General features: G+C 47.2%; 9 protein-coding genes across 9 annotated transcripts; 4 read left to right on the top strand and 5 right to left on the bottom strand.

The window, feature by feature from the left end:
- Positions 1–663: 663 nt before the first annotated feature.
- On the top strand, positions 664–2,108 carry FOBCDRAFT_254141 (kinase-like domain-containing protein; the record flags this gene model as incomplete). Its single annotated transcript, XM_059611091.1, has 4 exons — positions 664–1,000; positions 1,061–1,150; positions 1,200–1,366; positions 1,455–2,108. 4 exons carry the CDS (start codon positions 664–666, stop codon positions 1,983–1,985), a joined length of 1,125 nt encoding a protein of 374 aa, XP_059466232.1. The 3' UTR covers positions 1,986–2,108.
- Positions 2,109–2,583: 475 nt separating this feature from the next.
- On the top strand, positions 2,584–5,654 carry FOBCDRAFT_254140 (uncharacterized protein; the record flags this gene model as incomplete). Its single annotated transcript, XM_059611090.1, has 10 exons — positions 2,584–2,809; positions 2,857–2,882; positions 2,938–3,033; positions 3,594–3,620; positions 3,917–3,958; positions 4,305–4,421; positions 4,484–4,600; positions 4,856–5,013; positions 5,132–5,244; positions 5,532–5,654. The coding sequence occupies exons 1-10, from the start codon at positions 2,714–2,716 to the stop codon at positions 5,652–5,654; spliced, it is 915 nt and encodes a 304-aa protein (XP_059468080.1). The 5' UTR covers positions 2,584–2,713.
- Positions 5,655–6,088: 434 nt separating this feature from the next.
- On the bottom strand, positions 6,089–8,122 carry FOBCDRAFT_170843 (uncharacterized protein). The gene is made up of 3 exons (XM_059608465.1): positions 7,908–8,122; positions 7,272–7,857; positions 6,089–7,224 (listed from the first exon to the last, which is right to left on the bottom strand). Exons 1-3 carry the CDS (start codon positions 8,104–8,106, stop codon positions 6,102–6,104), a joined length of 1,908 nt encoding a protein of 635 aa, XP_059468079.1. The 5' UTR covers positions 8,107–8,122; the 3' UTR covers positions 6,089–6,101.
- Positions 8,123–8,377: 255 nt separating this feature from the next.
- Positions 8,378–9,116, bottom strand: FOBCDRAFT_265518 (uncharacterized protein; the record flags this gene model as incomplete). Its single annotated transcript, XM_059611355.1, has 2 exons — positions 8,378–8,413; positions 8,463–9,116. 2 exons carry the CDS (start codon positions 9,114–9,116, stop codon positions 8,378–8,380), a joined length of 690 nt encoding a protein of 229 aa, XP_059468078.1.
- Positions 9,117–9,704: 588 nt separating this feature from the next.
- On the bottom strand, positions 9,705–10,524 carry FOBCDRAFT_208550 (uncharacterized protein; the record flags this gene model as incomplete). Its single annotated transcript, XM_059609237.1, has 2 exons — positions 9,705–9,875; positions 9,919–10,524. The coding sequence occupies 2 exons, from the start codon at positions 10,522–10,524 to the stop codon at positions 9,705–9,707; spliced, it is 777 nt and encodes a 258-aa protein (XP_059466231.1).
- A 920-nt stretch (positions 10,525–11,444) lies between these two features.
- On the top strand, positions 11,445–13,177 carry FOBCDRAFT_148911 (uncharacterized protein; the record flags this gene model as incomplete). Its single annotated transcript, XM_031192722.2, has 6 exons — positions 11,445–11,557; positions 11,609–12,272; positions 12,321–12,372; positions 12,420–12,808; positions 12,856–12,945; positions 12,995–13,177. The coding sequence occupies 6 exons, from the start codon at positions 11,445–11,447 to the stop codon at positions 13,175–13,177; spliced, it is 1,491 nt and encodes a 496-aa protein (XP_031031568.2).
- Positions 12,995–14,448, bottom strand: FOBCDRAFT_233689 (uncharacterized protein). The gene has a single exon (XM_031192721.3). The coding sequence runs from the start codon at positions 14,248–14,250 to the stop codon at positions 13,282–13,284; it is 969 nt and encodes a 322-aa protein (XP_031031567.2). The 5' UTR covers positions 14,251–14,448; the 3' UTR covers positions 12,995–13,281.
- A 197-nt stretch (positions 14,449–14,645) lies between these two features.
- FOBCDRAFT_233687 (CoA-transferase family III domain-containing protein) lies at positions 14,646–16,831 on the bottom strand. Its single transcript, XM_031192720.3, has one exon. It carries the CDS (start codon positions 16,481–16,483, stop codon positions 14,753–14,755), a length of 1,731 nt encoding a protein of 576 aa, XP_031031566.2. The 5' UTR covers positions 16,484–16,831; the 3' UTR covers positions 14,646–14,752.
- A 451-nt stretch (positions 16,832–17,282) lies between these two features.
- Positions 17,283–19,908, top strand: FOBCDRAFT_254135 (uncharacterized protein; the record flags this gene model as incomplete). Its single annotated transcript, XM_031192719.3, has 3 exons — positions 17,283–18,203; positions 18,301–18,304; positions 18,934–19,908. The coding sequence occupies 3 exons, from the start codon at positions 17,283–17,285 to the stop codon at positions 19,860–19,862; spliced, it is 1,854 nt and encodes a 617-aa protein (XP_031031565.3). The 3' UTR covers positions 19,863–19,908.
- Positions 19,909–20,229: the final 321 nt, after the last annotated feature.

The raw sequence follows: 20,229 nt of genomic DNA, 5'->3' as shown, positions 1-20,229 counted from the left end.
TGATTTCTGTTGTGTTTTAGTGTACTTCTTAAAGATAGGAAATCAAGAAGAAGGCTTTGAGAGAATAACATACCGGTTTATACCCTTTCAACTGTTCATAATGGTCAATCTCTTACTGATCTAAAAATTAGTCCAACATTCTTTCTCATTGGCATGATTTCGTTGAAGGCGCGTTTGTTTCAGGTCGACGGACTTCACAACCAACATGCATAAGAGCTCCTTGAACATACGATTTGTCCTGCCAGCATGATTTACAGACTTTATTCAGTCTCCAGAATTCAACTAACAATAGAAGCAATACTCCGTTATCCAAGAGGAAGCGTTGACTGGCACGCGCCAACTTCGCTTTGGTGCATACGCCCCAGTCTGTCGATTTGCCGCAAGCGCTTGCACTGAGGAGTCTGTAAGCTTATGGAATCATAACGGACTTAGCGGTATTTACCTACATAACCAACGTCACGCGCTCAAAGGCTCAAATTGTAACGGCAAAGTCGGCCACGGCTTCCTACCTTCTTGCTCATCTTCGGAACTCACCTTCTTTCACTCATGCTCCGCCTGTCATTATTTCCTTTTAGGCGACGCGTGTTTCCGGCGCGCCTCCGTTCATTTGATACTCAGCTTTTTGCAACTCATCGACCTTACTCCAACGCATCCCGCAAAGCTATGTCTACGCCAACTGTCAGATATAAGTACATCGAAGAAGTCGAGGTACTTGAAGATTATCGGCCCGGAGGCTACCATCCTGTTCAGATTAATGATACTCTGCGTCATGACCGTTACCAGATAGTGCACAAACCTGGGCATGGCACATTCTCAACCGCCTGGCTTGCCCTCGACCGAAATTCATCCACCTACGTTGCAGTGAAGGTTGGAGCTTCATATGCAGATAAAAATGAAGTCGATATTCTCTCGAGGCTCGCAATGACCGGTACAGATGAAACAATGGTCCCGCGAGTTCTTGACTGTTTCACTGTTAATTGGCCCAACGGATCACATCCATGTCTTATCACGACACCTGCACGATGCAGCCTCATAGATACAAAAGATTCATCTGACTGAGGCTTGTTTCAACTAGACGTGGCCAGGTCTCTGGCTGTTCAAGTTATAAAAGCTGTGGCTCATGTTCACTCGCGCGTTTATGCCCATGGACGTTAGTTTCTGATCCCTTCATCCAAACACTTACTAAAGCCACTCGCAAGATCTTCACTTGGGCAACCTATTGTTACAACTTCCAGCTTCGCTCAACAACCTGTCGATCGACCAGTTGTATGCAAAGTTCGGTGCCCCAAAGCTGAAGTCTATCGCTCGTCTAGACGGGTCTGTAGAACCTTTACCAACCGGCGTGCCTTATTATGCTGTTCTGCCTGTTTGACTTGGTTTTCCAAGTGATGATATCTCCCTATGCGATGCCAAACTCTTACTGAGTGACTTTGGTGTCGCCTTCCGGCCAGCAGATAAGACAAAATGCGAGTCCAAATGCGCCCCTCGTTGTCCGCCCTCCTGAGTCGTATTTCGAACCAACAAAGCCGCTCACCTTCGAATCAGACATATGGAGCCTCAGCTGTCTGATATTTGAGTTATTTGCCCATCGCTCCCTCATTGATGGCATTATCGCCCCCCAGGACGACATCACTGCGCAACAAGTTCACCTGCAGGGTATTCCACCGCCTGAATGGTGGGACAAGTGGGACAAGCGCTCGAAATGGTTTGATAACAAAGGCCAGGCGCTCAGTAACGAGCAGGATATCTGGTCATGGGACAGACGGTTCAGACAGTGGATACAAGAGCCGAGGAAATCGGAGGGTATGGAAACCATCAACTCAGAGGAGGCGGCTGCGCTATTGGACTTACTGAAACGAGTGCTTGCATGGAAGCCAGAGAATCGGCCTCAGGCGCAGCAGATATTGGAATCAGGATGGGTGAAGGAATGGGCTTTGCCAGCCTATAACAAAACCAAGAGAACTCCAGAAGTCGAAAGAGCATGAAACTTTGCTTACCTGAGATATATGCTTGTAATAGAAAAGAACGATAGCAAAGGATTAATAAGCCTATCTGCACAATTGAGGATCGGTCAATTGGCATTGTCCGAACCGTTGCACAGGGTTTGGGGCAGTGAAACGCTGTGACTCTTATAGCCTTGGCATATGTCCGTATGCCCAGCCACCACGGGACCCTCGGACACCTCCATCTCCATCCCACGCATGCCGAAGTCCCTCAAAATAAGAAAAGTATCACTTGATTCCAAACTAATTCAGGCCATTATCTTATCTAATCACTTATATTCGGATTCCACGTCATCCTCGGCATTTGAATCTCTTCCGTGCGCCCCGAAACGATGATGTCAGCAAGCCCCCATACGCACCCCTGCCCAAGGCTGAGAATTCGCATTCATCACAGGGATTATGCGGCGCTTGGTGATTGTGATTGGTCAAGGTCCGAGTCTATTTTTGTGATCGACGGATTGAGGAGTTGGGATTCGTCAACGCCACGGAGCAAGCCTCGTTCTGACTACTCAGCGAGTGGCTCATGTTAAACAGGACTTACGAAGCCCGCCGGAGAAGTCAGCTTCGCTACGGAAGCCATGGGAAATCTGTCTTTAAATATGCGCTGATGTTCGGATATCCAGTGGCAATTTATCGCAGCCGCATTCGGTCCTTTTTTGCTCCTCGTTTTTTGTATGTTTTAGTTCGTTTTGCAAGCGCTCTAGTTTTCAATGGATAGTTACGACGACTTTCAGAGCACGCCAACTGGTAAAGTCTCAAAGGCGAAAAAGGGAAAGCCTGTTCACGTTTGTTCCGAATGCCAAAAGGTACGCCGTTTTGTAAGAAGATGTAGATTACCTACTAACAAAATCAGGTATACACTCGTGCTGAGCACTTAAGGTACAACTTCTCCACTTACATTTCAGATAAAGAAAGTATGCTCAATAGACAACAGGCGGCATCAGTCTTCGCACCAAGAGCCCCAGTTCGAATGCCCAGTATGTCAAAGACGCTTCCATCGCAAGGATCTGCTAGAAAGACACTACAAACGGTGAGTTGATAAAGCTTTGCAAACACGAAACGCTCCTGACAAGAATCTACTTAAGACACGAAGAAGGAATTGATGAGCCTGTTGCTTCTGGATACATGGAGTAAACTTGCGGCAGTAAAGGCGTTTGGGGAGTCAGGCTCCGTTGTTATTAGGGTAGAGTTTCATTCAACAATCAGGAGTTGCCAACAGAGCGCATGAATCAGGCGTTCAAGAATTGATTAGACGTAATTTGTATGAGGGACGATAGAGTGGGTTAATAGTTATGGATCGAATGTTGGTTTAGATAATAGATACACTGTATGTACAAGTCAGTCTCAACAATCTGGAGTCTGATAGTGATATGTCACTTCACTTACGTCCGAATGTCATACTATTTTCGAACGGAGTTATCTGATATAGTTATCCAAAACGCTTCATACCCCAACGGCCGGAGAGTAATTGCGAATTTGGTCTCGTGCTTGCTGCTACAAACTTTTAGCTCTTATCTCGAAGTCCAAAATGTACCTGAAATAAAGTCGTTTATTGTTAAAAGAATTCAGCGACAATTTATAAGCTTCTAGAATTCAAGTAAGGCAAGAGTATCACCAGTACGTGCATCGAGCTCCCACCCGGACTTGAGCTGTTCTATCTTCAGGGTAGCACAGCCCCAGTCCTCTTCGCGTCGTATCACCCTATTGGCCACCTGCCATCGAGCAGCCCATTCCTGTTTCAGTGCGCGCCCCTATTTTTGTATTGTAAATTCCTTTGAACAAATGTCGCATTCGGCCGTCAGACTCTATGTCCCCGATACTCGTGAATAGGCCTTTTCCAGCAGAAGCGATAGCTTTTCGGGAGAGAAGAGAAGATTCTCCTTGTTAGTCTCTGAACACAGAATCCAATATAGAAACATTTTCTGGCATACCTTATCTTGGACTTCAACAATGAGGTACATCTGTCATACTGAAGGTATATCCTTTATAGAAAGCATTATTGACACTGATTCATAGCGCAACTACTATCCCAAACATGGTAGAGAAGCCAATACGTCCATACCAAGAGAAGGGGTCAGTCATTGAGGGTTTTCCTTAACTACATAAGCTTTAATGTACACCCAGATCACAGAGACTTCAGCCTTGAGGAGTATAGGTTGGAGTCATACAACAAAACGAAAACGAATATATTTACGAACCTTCTTACCAATCAATGTAGCGTGCCTTAAGTAGCTCCAGGAAGGCCCTTGGATATATATGTCTGCCGCCAAACTATCGATGAAACGAAACTAATTTTGACAGACTTCGTGGGACTAGCACTAGCATCTCAGTCGGCTCGAGTATCGAGGACAGGGCAGCCAACATGTGGTCGCTCCCTATGGCCATGATCTCTCACCATTCCCCGTACCTGAAAGCAATGTCCTCGGGTTCTGTTATTTTTCCCAAACCGCATATTAACCTACCGGATGATGATGCTGCAGTATTCAACCTTTTATGGAATGGCTGTACTATGGAACTTATGATGACTTCACATCGCCGTCATCTTCGAACATTCATGCAAGATGTTGGTGTCTTGGCGATGAGCTTCTCTGCAACGAGTTCAAAAATACGCTATGGGCCGTCTGTATGAACAACACATGGAGTTTTCGATGGCCTGCGAGGATGTGGAATATGCTTATGCGAATACGTCCCCTACTTCAAAATTGAGACAATTCTATATGATTTTGTCAAACAAACCTTCTCAGACCTGAAGAAACTGCGTGGACCTGTTGGAAATTGGGACGCAATTTGCAGAAGGATCCAGACCTTCGCATCTCATTACTCTTGAGCATCCGACAAAATTCATTCTTCAGGTGTCACCTCAAATACCTGAAAGAATATATTTTCGACGAAGTCAACTTCATCGCGATTACACCATCAGCTACAGAACCTATGAGATTGTCAGTCAGACAGAGGAGGAGGAACAAGAAAAAGACGTCAATGGCCAGCATAAAGAGTGAAGAAAATGCAAGTGAGAACAAATGTGAGGTGTTAGGTTAAAACTGGATCTATCTATGTGATGGGAGGAAGTAGAGGATCCTTACGACTACAAGATGTAGAAAGACAGAACCTTGGCTAATAAATCTTAGAGGCTGAGTCTCTTGATTCCAGTGTTGGAGCTCTAAGTCTCAAACAGAAATCTCCTGGAGGCAATGAATCTGAGCCAGTACAAGCTTCAGTCAGCGGTGATGATAACAAGCCGGTATGTCTGAGCCTGGAAAAGGCTACGACCTCGCTCCAGACGGTAGAGAGCAAGGAATACACCGAGGGTTAAGTGTCAAGACAGAACGACTCATGCTATGAGAGAAGAGGTCTTGAGGACTTCTTCAAGAGAGAATGGACGAGGAACTGCTATATGGCATAATTTGCTGGTTCCTGTGAAAAGTGTCAGGCAAAAATGTTATCAAGCCGAGCTCAAATCCGCGGTATCGAATTATTGCAGACTTCTATTTGTTAAAAACCTTTAAGTATATGCATAATCTCTAGCAGCATCCCGAGATCTCTATTTTATATCCAGGAACCAGTCCTACTGCCTTACCTGTCTGGATGAATCAGGAGGGGCACCGCAGCAATTCGGCGCCATCGTCAATATTGGAAACAAATATCTGGTAAGTCGAGATTTATGCAAATGATGAAAATGTATCGACGTTGTTGGGTATGCATATCTCACCTTGGTTGCCCCATTGTTCGCCTTGCGGGTATTGCTAGCATCGCTGGGGAGTTGAGCCTGTCAGGCCAAGGTCGTCAACAAAGCCGTTGGAAATCAATGGCCCCCATTGGTTCGCAAGACTGTGAGGATGTAGCTACAGCCAATCGATATAGTCTGCGACTAATCGACATCAGGTACATACGACCAAAGCTCGTAGAAAATACGGGATCCCGTCCGCTCTCCCATAGTCAAGCTGCGAAGCGCTGGATTAGTAGTTGGGTCGGTGACGACCAGCGAATCCCCGGTGTTGTATGTTTTTTGCCGTCCAGCCATTCTCAACCATGAGACGCAACATTGGAATGAATTCCTTTTTATCACTGTGTAGTATACAATTGCTGGTACTTTCTTCTTTATTCTTCTGGCTCTGACTCTTCTACTGGCATCTCAACCCCAAGCCCTACTAAAAACTCCGCAACATCGGGTTTCTCGCGAGAGCATTCTGATAAATCCTCCTCATCTAGCGCTTTAATATCCGCACCGTGACTGATGAGCAGCCTCACTGATTCCAAGCATCCATATACTATCGCATGAGCCAAAGGTGTAAGTCCATCTTCATCCACTGCAGCGACATTGGCCCCGCATTCCAATAGCCGCTTGACGGTGTGTGACGAATCCCCAATCTCAGCTGCGATGTGCAACGCTGTTTGTCCATTTGCCGCTCGAGCCTCAATGTTGTCACCGCGATCAACAAGCGACTGGATCAATGTTTCTCTGGCTCCAAAATAAGCAACGAGGTGAAGGGGAGTATACGCTTTCGTATAACAACGCCATCTCTCCTCCTCGGCCTCGAACTCATCATAGCTCTCTTCATCGATATAAGGCCATGCTTCAGCAGCTTGAAGATAAGAGTCTACCGATCTATGTGAAGCTGTCATTTTTAGAAAATCTTTGTCGTAGGACAATGCCGGAAAGGCTGCGAGGCTTGGTGAAAGGGTTCTAGCGGCATAGCAAAGAAACGGATGAGCTCTGAGTCTCTCTTTTAGCTCGCCAGACGACTTGCATGCGCCTTCGTAGTCGCCTCTTGTCAAATACCGAAACGTTGCCCTGATGTGTCGGGCGTGGTACTTATCGCCAAACACCTCAGTTCGCAAATAGTCCATTAGTAATGGAGATCGCAACTTCATGATCTTCGTTTCAGTGTCGATGAAAGCGAAGTCAGCACAGGCGTTGGATATTTGTGTCAGAGTAAACACTGTGTTGTCTTCGTCTCTGATACCCCAGGCGATGAGAGCCTCCCATAGCATTGATGGAGTAAAGGTGTATCCGTTTTCTTCGCCGTAGACTAGGTAGTAAAGCGAGCAGAGGGTCATGTCTGAATGTTTTGAGGTTTGGATCTCGTTGGCTAGAGCTTCGCAAAAGGTCCGTGGGACATCCATGCTAGAGTTTGGTGACCAGGACTCCACCAGGCTGAGAAGAACCGTGTTCGGTTGCGATGCGATGTTAGTGAACCAACTTCGTATGATAGGAAGAAACCTAAGAGACCTTAGCGGATGCTATCTCAGAAACGCAACGAGACCTACCGGCCATCAGCCATATCCATAAGTTTCTGGTATGGAAACAGCCTGGTATGAGAATCATCCAGGACCTCCGTACTGACAGGTGCCTCGTCAATAGCTTTCGCGTGGTATAGACTCAAATCCTGGTCTGTTGCGCGAGCTGTGATCGTGCTCATACCAAAGGTGTCAATGAATGTATCGGACGGTGGACTTTGACTGGTCATCATTATTCGCAATCGAGTCTTTTTCCTCAGCAGAATTTCCATCAGTTCACGTAAACCAGCCTCATTCGAGGAGTCGACCCCATCGAAGATGATGATAATCCTATCTAACTCAGATGCTAGCATCTGCAGTATAGCCACGGTAGTTTCGGCATCTCCAAAGCCATCATCAATAGTCTCCAGAATCCGGGCTGGCAGGGTAGATTCCTCCGGAAGTTGTGATACCAACTGCCTAGTGATAGATCGCAGCGCAAGGTTGTAGTCAGCGAGGTTGTACTGCAGCTCATGCCGACCAAAATGATATACGGCGGCTCCGGTACTTGATAGGATCTGGTCATCTAAAATATGGCTCACAAGACGCGAGGTAATAAAAGTCTTGCCAGTTGCGCCTGAGTTTTGTCAGCCGGGCACGAAGAAGTATTGGAAGTAGGTGAGATACTTGGTCCATCGAGCCAAAGCACACGACCGTCACTCCCGCTCAGCCAATCCTGTGTCTTCTCATGGTCGAAAAACCACTGCGCGACCCCGGGAATACGCGCATTGCTGAGAAGTCGCTGTTGAGTGGCTGATTGATCACCCGGATTTAACCTCCGAAGCAGGGTTTTCCTGTCACCCAGTTGCATTATGAGATATCTCATGCAAGTATAAAAAAGCGGTTAAGTATTTAATAACTCAAGGTTAACTATTTATCTGATGATGCTACCTTTGTCGAATGTCCGTGGCTGAGCGGAGAAATTCACAGCCGCTACTCAAGGATTGGCTACGTCGTATAATAATGGCCCCCACTCGCTAGTTTTGAAACAAGGCTCGTATTCCAAAAAGTGAGCCTGTTCCAGGCATCAACTATTCCCAGTCGTAAGATGCTGGAAGATCAAACCAATTCTCTGTTTGCCCTTCGGGTCATATTTGTCAACGTATCTCTCCCCAAAAGGCTGCATCCAAGTGCTTGCAACATATCAGTAGAGGCCACGCAATAGGCAGCAGAATTACTCACCATATGTGGTCTCAGGCTTCGTATCACAAAGCCAGATGATAGTCTGGTTGACACTGTCTTTGAGATCACTTTTCGGAAAGGCTTTGGCAATTGCAGCATAGTCCTCTCCCGAAACACCATAAGCTGGTCCCGAAAAGTCCATTGCGATGCCCTTCGATACACATCTAGTTCCTTGAAATATGATATAGACCTTTCTGTATGAAGCGCGATCGCATCCCATACAAGTTGAACGTTCCTCTCATGCCAAAACTTTCCATCTTGGTGCTCTTGTATGAACTCACGCGCTGCGAAAGCCCCGTCTACTTCGAACCGACGGTCAGCGCTGATGATGGGTGACGCTTCTGTCGTGTCCCAGCCAAGGTCGTGCAAGAGGGTGGCGACAGCGTGGACTTCGAAGTCGATTCTATCACTGAAGGTTTCGTTGGCATTGATCATGAGGACTCCGTAGAGCCAAGACCGCATGACGTGCTTGTAGATGGGGTAGGTACTATGCTCCAACGCGAATGCTTCAGCATCTTGAACGATTGGCGTGTTGATGACTGATATGCCGGCGACTTTTCGCGTAGGATATAACAATCCATTGGTGTTAGCTTTACAACTGCCATAGAAAAGGGTCGCAAGAAAGACAATAGCTCTGATCCGATGGATGAACATGATGATGTTATTTGCGCTGTACTTCTGAGTTCAGAGGGCTTCATTATATTTATTTGGCCTTTGAGCAATATATAATGCATACGATGAGATATCATCATAATTGTGGAATTAATAATTCACCTTCTTCGAGCAGGAATTGCTGACGTGAGACTCCACAATGCATGACCGAATGTCCTACGGACCGACGGTATAGAATCACGGAAGAGAGAATAAAGTTCTCGTGCAGGTTTTCGATATCCTCTAGTTCTATGGCAGTGACAAAATACTTAATGGGAACTGAAGACATACAGTCTTGTACTGGGGACAAGAGTCACTCAGCCTGTTGATACATGGAACAACGTTCTATCAATATTTTTTACGCATCTTACTTTGTTCTAATATTTGAGGTCATTACACTTAGTGCTACTGCTATTGACAAGAACTCAGGTGCCTTGTCCATGTCTTGTAATGTGTTGCCTTTACAGGTGCACTGATGTATTTCAAGGTCTAAGCCCAAACTTCAAAAGTGTATCATGATCTATAAACCTTTTTCCTAAGGCGCTAATCTCTATCTATTGCCATCCATGTCCATGGCTTTCATACTTATCGCTAGTCTGTACCCTGTAAGACCCGAGTAAAAAGGATTGCATCTTCACTCCTCGCTAAGCTCCTCGAGTGGCCAAACCATGCCGGGAATGCGATATCCCAGTCTATCCATGTAATACGAGACATCAAGTCCATGAACTCTCCAAGCAATGACTCTCTCACCAATCTCTTCCACTAAACCAATGTTAGGTTTCATTAGCTCCAGATGAGGACTCACATGTCTCGAAGCATCGGGCGTCTCCCAGATTGTCATCATCAGCATCTCATCCCCGTCTACAAGACTCATCAGTTGTACGAATTTGTCATTTAAAACCGTTATGACTTCGATATCGCCAGGTTTCATCGGCTGAGAGCATTGAAGAGTGCCTGGTTGGACCTCCCTAGATTTGGATAGCGTGAAACTTGTCCATGATGTCCATTGACCCATGAACACGTTGAGGGGGAACGGCTGATGGGTAGCGCTAGAAGGGATCGGATGACGCCTGAAGAGGTAAGAAGTTGCAGCTTTGCGGCTCAAGAGGAATGACACTAGATCGTGTGCAATCGACAGCTTAGGATGAGGGTTGACGGTGGCGATCTGGATATTCTCATCAGTAACCTCACTGAGAACAAAATCGATGGCTGAATCCATGAGCGTTTTCTCCTGCTTACGGTATTCCTCATCCTTCATTTCATGACCAGTTTCATGCCTGTCAGAAGAAGACTCAATGAACGACAGTATATCGAAGTCCGCATCGGCCTCAACATCCGGTCGTCGAATTGCAACACCTCCCGACTCCTCCTCAACTGGTGTTTGGACGACAAGAGAGTTGTTACGATCCATGGTGCAAGATATTGCTGTAATTTTAGATGTGTTGTTGTTGTTTGGTACTGGTAACTCTGGTGTTAGTTAACAAGATAGGGAACAGACAGAATAATCGGAAGCCTAGGCTCTTAAATACTAAGAGATTAGACGCATTCGCGCAATACAGTGTTCTGTTTTCATATTCAACATCATGTCTCAAAATTGTTAAAGGACTTTGTGCAGACAAAGGGCGATGCTTTGGAATACTGAAAAAGAGCAGTATGTCCTAGATATCAGCGAACAAAGAACATTCCGTTGCTCAAATACCAGGAAAACAAGTGAGTGTAGTTCGACGAACATGATGCTATCTGAACAATCCACCTACTATGTCAAAGCAAGAGACACCTCAATCGTCGCCCAAACCCGTCTAGCGTGTACTAGGAACTTTTGCATCTTAAGCTTATTCGTATGGTTCATGATCCCTGTCCCCAAGCTCTTCTTCCACCTTCCAAAACAGTGCAACCTCAAGAAAAAACTCGCCATTGCCCAATTAAAGCCTCTCGGCATTCTTGGTCTCGCGGGGTTATCGTTCTTTGCCAAGATGACCCTCATCTGGTGCAACGTCGATCGGGCTTGGTCACATTTTAGTGCAGTAAATGTTCGATTCTCGTTGGTGCAAGCAAAAGTGCCTGGGAGTCGTCACCGCTAGCGATAAGGCCTCCGCTAAATGAGTCTGCCGGCGATCATCATAGCAGCTTCTTGGCTAGATATGACCTTCCAGAAGCGAAACTGTTTCCGTGAACTTGTGTTCGTCATGATTCCCCGCCATGGATTGGCTTTCTTGGCATTGCGATTGCCTCTGATTGCGTGACTTGTCTATCTGTATAAATAGAGACTCTTCCCCTTTGTGCGACTCCCCGCTTTCGTTGTTACGACCAGTTCAAGTATCGTACATCATCATGAAGTTCAGCACTGGTGTCGCCACATTACTGGCGCTGGCTCCCAGCCATGGCCTGGCCAAGACTCACAAGCTGGAGTCTAAGAAGATCCAAGCTGATATGAAGACCAAGAAGTAATCAACCCTCAATCCTCGTACCAGTGAGAAAGTGTTAACAATATGTAGCCTCATGTCGAACCTCGAGGCCTTCAACGATATTGCCTTTGCCAACGGTGGTAACAGAGCCTTCGGTCTTCCCGGATACGACGCTTCAGTAGACTACATCTTCAAGCGCATCTCGAAAGTCAAGAACGCGAGAGTTTGGAAGCAAAACTTCCCTGCACTCTTCGCCTTTGTAGACTCGATTGAGCTCAAGGTTGATGATACGCCCGTCTATGTTTACGGCTTGACCTACTCACCCTCAACCTCTGAAGAAGGCATCACCGCCGAGATCGCGCTTGGTCCTGAAGGTGCAGCAGGTTGCGACGCCTCATCGTACGATGATCTCGACGTGAAGGGTAAAATCGTTCTCGTTCAGCGCTTCCGCTGTCCTACCGGCGGAACTCTTGCTGGAAGAGTGATCCCTGCTGCTGCGGCTGGTGCGTCCGCTGTCATCATCTACCATGATCTTACGACGAATGTGACTGCTGGTTCTCTTAGTCAGCCTGATCCTGAGAAGCATGTCCCATCTGGTTTTATCAACCTTGTGGATGGCGAGAAGATCAAGAAGAGGATTGAGGCTGGCGAGACTGTCACAGCGCACTTTCAACAGACGCAGACTATTGAGGAGAGGATTACGCAGAACGTTATTGCTGAGACTAAGGGTGGTGATCCTCGTAATGTCATCATGGTTCGTCACTCACTCCAATAATCAATAGCCATACTAATGACCATCCAGCTCGGTGCCCATCTTGACAGTGTTCAAGCCGGTCCCGGTATCAACGACGATGGTATTTCACCCTGCCTTGTTCTATCATGATTTTACTAACTCAACTAGGCTCCGGCTCATCTCTCATCCTCGAACTATTCCTCGCCCTCTCAAAGTACAAGACCAAGAACAGAATCCGCTTCGCATGGTGGGGCGCCGAAGAAAACGGCCTTCTCGGCAGCAAGCACTACACCTCCACCCTTCCCGCCAAGGACGTCAATGATCTTCTCGTCTATCTCAACTTCGACATGGTCTCCAAGGGTTTCTTCGGTGTCGCTGACACTGATGGAAGCTCGCATGGATCAAAGGCTCCTAAGGGATCCGAAGTTACTGAGAAGATCTTTACGGAATATTTCGAGAGCAAGGGTATCGAGGTCACGCCCGCTGTTTTGACTAATGGCAGTGACTATGCGCCTTTCTGGCAGAATTTGAACAAGCCTTTTGGGTTCTTACATACTGTAGGTGTACTCATTCGATTGTGCTTTTACAACTAACGAAAATTCAGGGCACGGCCGTTGCCCAGGATCCTTGCTACCACCAGGCTTGTGACACCATTGACAACCCCGATTCCAAGACTCTCACCATCAACGCCAAGGTAAGCCTTCTACTCAGGTCTTTACTACTTGCGACTCTAACATAAACAGGCTGCTGCACACATCCTGGCTGTCCTCGACGACAGAGGAACAAAGCTCATCCCCAAGACCAAGACTACTGCCGCTTCATTGCAAGGTCTCCAGGAGCGAAGTGTCGGACCTGATCTGGCCCAAATTGACGAGCTTGAGGCGATGGGTATTCGACACTTGGGATGCGGTATTCACGAGATCTAGAGATTTATCTCGCAAAGTTGAGTTGATTAGAAAATGACGTGATGAGTTATGAGGAGTAGTTTGTTGATAGATGAAAACAATATAAGCGTATTCGACGCATGACCTCATTCACCCGTGAACGTGTCAACAGACTTCCACTTCCACTTCCTAAACCTCTCATAAGACATCGGATCAGTCCCCCAGTAGTTACATATGTCCTCCGCCGTCAACATTCTCCAATCCCTTTCAAACTCGGGCGGTCTCGGCGCCGAGGTATCAACCCCTTCATCCCACGCTATAACATCTTTCCTCTTTGCCCAATCTTCACCTGTGATCTTGCAGCCTTTACTGCGCTTACATCTCTGTCCGCAAGATTTGCATGCGTAGTTCTTCCAATCCTCTGCGTGATCGAATTTCCAGGCGTCGGATTTGCCGTGAGGATATGAACATGATCGCTGCGTATGGCCCATCTTGTTCTTGAGTCTGTTATCGTAGTATCTCTTTGCAAGTTCTTCGGTGTTGTAACGTTGGGGATGGCCGTGGCGAAGAGAGTCTCGGTAAAGTACGTCTGTTGTTATCCAACAGCTTGAACCTCTTTCGAGAGATGTCTCGAGAACGTAATCGCTTTTAGTGAGCATCACTCCATCACATACGTCTTTTGTCTCAAATTCGGTCGGGATGGATGAGTCGACTACCGTGATCTTCACCCGCTCTTGTTCAAGCTTTTGAAGAAGTTCTCGGTTTGTTGGGTCCTTCATCTGCGCCTCAGAAAGGTAAACTTCAAAGTCATCGCGAGTCATCCTCCAACTATCAGGCCTGGAGTTCTCCAAAAGCCATTCAAGTATAAAATTGTCGAAAGGATTGGAATGGCCGATGATGTAGTGGTGTCGGAGACCAGATGGAGGTGAGCTGCGAAGTCGTCGAGCACCAGTTCCAGCAGGATCATTATGAACTTTCTGACCGACCCATGACCATAGAAGCATTTTGAGATTGGCCCAACAGCTCTCGTAATATTCTCTTTCTTTGTCTTTTTCGATAATGGTTCGTATGTAAGCGGTTCTTGTTGTTGTCGGTGGAGCCGTCGTGTCTTCCATTGGTGCTGCAATAAGTTGATTCGCGAATTCTGTGGGATTGAAGATCAAAGCCCGGGCGGTAGCAAAGGCTGCAGAAGAACAAAATTCAGTATTGAGACCCTATTGCTTCAGTGTCGTTTAGAGATTTGGCGTGTTTTAATCGCTACCAGGCGTAACACCAAGATGAAGTCGGCAAGTGACTCATCGCGAATCGAACCATCTCAAATACAAAACAGACCTGGTGTTGGTGTTTAGATCATCAATAAAGTAGCGCCAAGTAGCTGTTGGACTAAATGAAGTGAGAAGTGACCTCACTTGTACCCGCCTCAAACCCGACGCTAAAATAGCCATTAGTCATTGTCATGCCTCTGTCTGACTTCTTCCAATATCTCACGGCAGCAATTCACTGCTAGATCCAGCGACTGAGTCAGGGCTTGAATAAACTCCCTGTTAAAATAATTTATGTTCTATCTCTATGGGTATTTCTATACTTCATCTCTTCAATAATCTATGACCAGTCCTTTTACTGAAATTTGATGCCCTCAGCCTTCTCATAAGCATAAGGAACACTGGGTGTCTTCCATCGCGGCGTCACCTCCTCATCACTCAAACTCACAACAGGCCTAAGTATGCTCAACTTCTTCCCGTCAAAAGCGCTCGTCTCAAAGCTTTGGTACCATCCACCATCTTCTGACAACTCCTTACCAAGGACTCTCTTCCAGCCATCCCAAACCGTCATCAAAAGATCAAGAACATGATGCGATCCTCTCATCTCAGCCCACTGGAATCGCCTAGCGCATTCAGCGACAGTTTCAGGTGAGTAGAGGCCGACGTCAGAGCGAAGAGCGAACGCGTTGACTGCGACGAGAGATGCGTGAACGGCGTAGCTTCCGCCGTTGATGGCGCGATCGCGAAGGGCTAGAAGAGTACCTACTGCGCCAAGAGCACCAGTGGTCATGTCGCTAACAGGTAGCGAAGGCAGGACAGCTTCGTTGTTGGGCAAGTTAAGGGAACGGCCAGTGACGTATGCTGATCCCGCAGCTGCATCAGCAATCTGTTGCCAACCGGGTCGCTCAGCATAATAGCCATCAGGGCCATAACAGTTCTCCGAAACATGAACGATACCGTGGCCTCGCTCGCCAGCCATCTTGAGGATGTCGTTCAATCCAAGGCCAAACTTAGGCATCTTGTTCATGCGAAAGCCTTGGATGAACACATCTGCCTCGGCGATAAGAGATTTGATGATAGCCGCATCCTCGGGCTTTCGCAGGTCAATAGCGATGGTGCGCTTTCCAGCGTTAAGAGTGAGCTGCATGATGTTGATATCAGGCAAGTGAGGGGGATTAACGCGAATAACATCAGCGCCGAAGCTAGAAAGGATCGTGCCGATTTGAGGGCCGGCGATAACACGGGTCATCTCAACGACTTTGATACCAGCCAGCGGGCGCTTATCAGCTGGATCGAGAGGAGGGAAAGCAACGGGCGGTGTAGGAATAGCGTGAGGTTGAGCCTTGACATTGATGAGGGGATGAGCAGCGAGGGACTTGCCCATCTCACTTTCGTTCCACTGCTTAGGTGTGAAGCAGATACTGCCGCAGTTGCCGTTGACAAGGTTTGTGAACTCAAGCTTCTCAGGTGAGAGTTTGCTTGTGAACTTTGCTATGTGAGCGGCTGCATCTTCGTTGGAGGTGATGGCATCAGATGGGTCCACGCCGATAGACTTGAGGACTGGCTCTGCGTTCATGGAGCCGTGGAGAGAGTACCAAATGTCAGGATCAGAGGTAGGATAAAGCCCTGTGGTGCGATACTTGAGAGGTGTATCAACCCATCCTCGTTCCCAATCTGGCAACAGCTTCTTCAACTCTCCAGACTTGGTCAACGCAAAGACGTCCTTGCCATCAATGTATGCAGTAGCGATGTTGCCAAACCAAAGTCCAGCATGTGTAGTGTTGACAGTGACTTTTCGGTCGCTATCCTCAACACCTCTAAGAGTGAGGATCTCATCGGCTACTACACCGGCCATGGCGTGAAGAGCAGCTGCTACGGAGACAGCTTTGATGGGGCCGGAGATGACTGGGAACTCATCGCCGGTGAATGTGACTTTTGAGAGGATGGATTCATCTTGGGTGAAGCCAGGTGTTTGAGAGGCGATGAGACGGAAGATGCGTTGTGTGTCTTGGGGGACGGGGACGAATGTGCGGTCGGTATGAGTACCCGGCCCATAGACGTCTGGGACTCTGGGTTCTTGTGACATATTGATGGTTATGAGTTAGGATGTAGCCAAGACGAAAATGAGATGATGTAAACTAGAGTGATAGATCAAGATAGAAATCGGGAAGATATCTTCGATGGTGGCCAGGCCAACGTCTTTTATGGATTTGAAATGACGACAAAGTCGGTGTAACAGCAACTTATCGTGATCACAAATCTTCAAGCATCAAGGATCCCATTTTTCAACTCCACAAGAACCATGCATCGTCACCATCTCCATAATCGGCCCCCGATCCGCAAACCAACGCATCGGCAATCTCAAACGCGAGCGCGAGCGGAAATCGGACATACGAAATAGGAGTGGAATCCATCTCCACGCGCTTGCAACATGAGGCTCAAAAAACCGCCACGAGATAAGACGTTTCCAGGGACGAGAAGCTGATTTGTTGTATTTTCTCCACGATGACGCAGGGACGGAACGGAAGAGTGGGGAAACGCGGACACTTCCGCACTAGAAAAGATCTTGAAAATTTCTGGAAGTTGAAAAAGAAGAAATTGATGAGATAACCACGTGGAGATTGGATTATCGGGGGTTGATCCGATGGAGATTTTGCCACTTGGATTGATTCAAGTGCCGATGCATGACGTTGTTAAGGTTAAATGCCGAAGCGCGATGGGAGATGCGGAATTAGGAGACTGGGAGCAAGGAGGGCGGAATTGACAGTCTTTTTAGATTGTGATGTTTGGTGTAAATAAATATCATGCTGCAGCTACTGCTCTATTGACATGTAGAAATTGTATCAGTCTAGAAAAGAATTGCTTCTATTGCATATCTTCACATCATGTCATCAATCAAGTCCGTCGCAATCATCGGCTGCGGTGCAATCGGCGCCTCATGGGCGGCCCTCTTCATCGCCCAAGGTCTTCAAGTCAAAGCCTTCGACATCAACCCAGCCGCGGAGACATATCTTCGCAACTTCATCCGCGATGCTCTCCCCGTTCTATCATCAATCGGCCTTGTCAAGAACACAGAAGCCAAGCCTGAAGATGTTGTCTTCACCACCAGTCTTGAACAAGCTCTTCGAGATGTCGATTTCGTTCAGGAAAATGGTCCCGAGAGAATTGACTTTAAGAGAAGGCTATTTCAGCAGATGGGAGAGAAACTTGGGCCTGATGTGATTATTGCGACGAGCTCAAGTGGTCTTACCTGTTCTTCTATCCAAGAGGGTATGACTGCTGCAGCGCACCCTCAACGCTGTGTCGTCGGTCATCCTTTCAACCCGCCTCATCTTATTCCCCTCGTCGAAGTCGTCGGCGGTTCGCAAACATCACCAGCCACCATCGAAACGACAATGACATTCTATACTAGCCTTGGCAAAAAGCCCATCCACCTGCAAAAGGAAGTCCCCGGCCACGTCGCAAACAGAATCCAAGCAGCAGTTATGCGCGAAGTTTTCCACATCCTCCAACAAGACGTCTGCTCCGTTCAAGATGTTGACGATGCGGTATCTTATGGTCCTGGCTTAAGATGGGGAGTCATGGGACCGAACATGTTGTTTCATCTTGGTGGTGGGGAGGGAGGCATTGAGCATTTTGCAGATCATTTGTTGGGGCCTCTTCAGGGTTGGTATGCGAAGGAAAATCCGGTTGTTGATGAGGATTTGAGAGAGAAGTGGATTGAGGGGACGAAAGGGGCTGTTGGGGCGAGGGGATATGGGGGGTTGGTGAAACAGAGGGATGAGGAGCTGGTTAGGTTGTTAAACGTCAGGAGGGATTGGGATGCTTTTGCAGAGGGAAAGGGCAAGCACGAATCATAGATACCATTTGACTTATTACCAATACACATTAGAGATGCATTAGGTTCGTATTCTGCCAATTGGTTTTGTCGCAGTGTATCCGATGTTTTTGAGTATTGTTGCGATGTTATTCACACTACTGCCACGTTGTTTCCTCTTCCCCTCTGCCCGCCTCACACAACTGCTGCTCGAAGTCGACCTGTTGGGCAACATAATCCGTCAAATTGGACTTCGAATACATTCTCACGACTAAGTACTCCAGGCCACCCATTTCTAAACCGTTAACTGAAGAGTTCTGAACCTTGGGCTACCCTGAACAACTTCAAAATTTCTCCAGTGCTTTTGAGTTCCGCTATCGACTATGTCATATTCCGTAGTGGAGCTGCCTCGGCATCACCAGCCCCACCACGCCGGGTCGCGCCCCACTTGCCCCGGGGGACCCGGCAGAGCGGCGGAGTTCATGATGCAGGTTTTGTCTCGCGGCGCGAAGTCGGCGCCGATTGTACTCGTAAGCCCGGCGCACGGATCTGTGTCCACTTCATCTCCGATAAGAACGCCATGATGAAATTTCACCGCCTCTTGGCCTCCTCAAAATGGAGACATGTCCTTTATTACCATGACTTTTGAGCGCCCAGGCCTGATTAGAATATTGGCGCGTCAATAACACGATCGCATACGACTCTCATACAATATTGAGCATCAATAATCCATCCTTCCACTTTATATTCCATCATCATGGGATCCCTTAGCTTGCCGCGTCTTTACATCCTCGACACAGATTTATCCAACTTCCCCAATCCCAAAGGTCGCATTCTATCATGTTATATCGACGGCAGCGACCTTCGTACAGTCCATGATCAGATGAAGACGATGCCAGATGGAATCACAATTGATCACCAAAATGGCTTCATGTACTGGACAAACATGGGCTCCACCTTCAAATCCAACGATGGCTCCATCGAGCGCTCAAGATTAGACGGCTCCGAACGAACAACCGTTGTGAGCACTGGTACGGTTGGTGTTTATACCCCGAAGCAAATCACTCTGGCGCGACAAAGTCGGAAGTTGTACTGGTGCGATAGAGAAGGAATGAAGGTTATGCGCTGTAATCTTGATGGATCTGACGTTGAGGTTCTGGTGTCAACTGGCTCAAGTGTAGAGGACAGAAAAGATATGTGCCGTTGGTGCGTTGGTATCACAGTAGATGAGTCAATGGGATACTTCTACTGGTCACAAAAAGGCCCATCAAAAGGATCCCAAGGGCGTATCTTCCGAGCCAAGATTGACAACCCAACACAAGTCGAGACAGTCATTGACAAGCTCCCCGAACCTATTGACTTGGAATTCGACGAGAGCACACAAACTCTGTACTGGACAGATCGTGGCGATCCTCCATATGGAAATTCACTGAATCGTGCTTTTATCGGAGATCTTAGCGCCGCGCCTGAGCGGGAGGTTCTGGCTAGGCGACTACACGAGACGATTGGGCTTGCATTGGATAAGAATACGGCGACGGCGTATGTGACGGACTTGTCAGGAGGTGTATATGCTGTCGACCTGAAGAAGAAGACAAAAACGGTGCTGTTTCCCGAGCTGGGCGATCTCACAGGCATAGCATTGGCGTAGACTAAGGTAGAAGGATAAAAGTGCATAGACTATTGAGCAATTATAATATATATTTTAACCTACGATATATTAGATTTGGCTTGCGTGCAGCGTGATCTGTCTCATCGAATAGTCAAAAGCATATTCCATATGAGTTACTCTATTTCTAGAGCCACTAATCGCTGTCCTGATACCTATTTCATAGAGAACACTATTACCAAATTAACAGATGTGTTCGTCGAGAATCTTGGTGGTATAGAAAACTTAGAGCTGATATATAAAGCAAAGCGGATTAGATCTTTGTACCTGAACGGTTAAAATAAAGTAAGGTTCCAGTATATATGTTAAAACTCGATAAACAAAAGGCTATGTAACTGTCCATCAATCA

The sequence above is a fragment of the Fusarium oxysporum genome, chromosome XI (assembly GCF_013085055.1).
Source record: "Fusarium oxysporum Fo47 chromosome XI, complete sequence".
NCBI lineage: Eukaryota > Fungi > Ascomycota > Sordariomycetes > Hypocreales > Nectriaceae > Fusarium > Fusarium oxysporum.
The sequence above is the reverse complement of the archived record's forward strand: the minus strand, read 5'-3'. Positions and strand labels throughout refer to the sequence as shown.

Bases quoted from the DNA above. Each gene is read 5' to 3' on its own strand.
- FOBCDRAFT_170843 (XM_059608465.1), bottom strand. From the start codon at position 8,106: ATGAGATATCTCATAATGCAACTGGGTGACAGGAAAACCCTGCTTCGG. The intron at 7,858-7,907 runs GTATCTCACCTA...GACAAAACTCAG, and splicing joins GCTTTGGCTCGATGGACCAA to GCGCAACTGGCAAGACTTTT. The intron at 7,225-7,271 runs GTAGGTCTCGTT...AAGGTCTCTTAG, and splicing joins ATGGATATGGCTGATGGCCG to GTTTCTTCCTATCATACGAA.
- FOBCDRAFT_233689 (XM_031192721.3), bottom strand. From the start codon at position 14,250: ATGGAAGACACGACGGCTCCACCGACAACAACAAGAACCGCTTACATA.
- FOBCDRAFT_233687 (XM_031192720.3), bottom strand. From the start codon at position 16,483: ATGTCACAAGAACCCAGAGTCCCAGACGTCTATGGGCCGGGTACTCAT.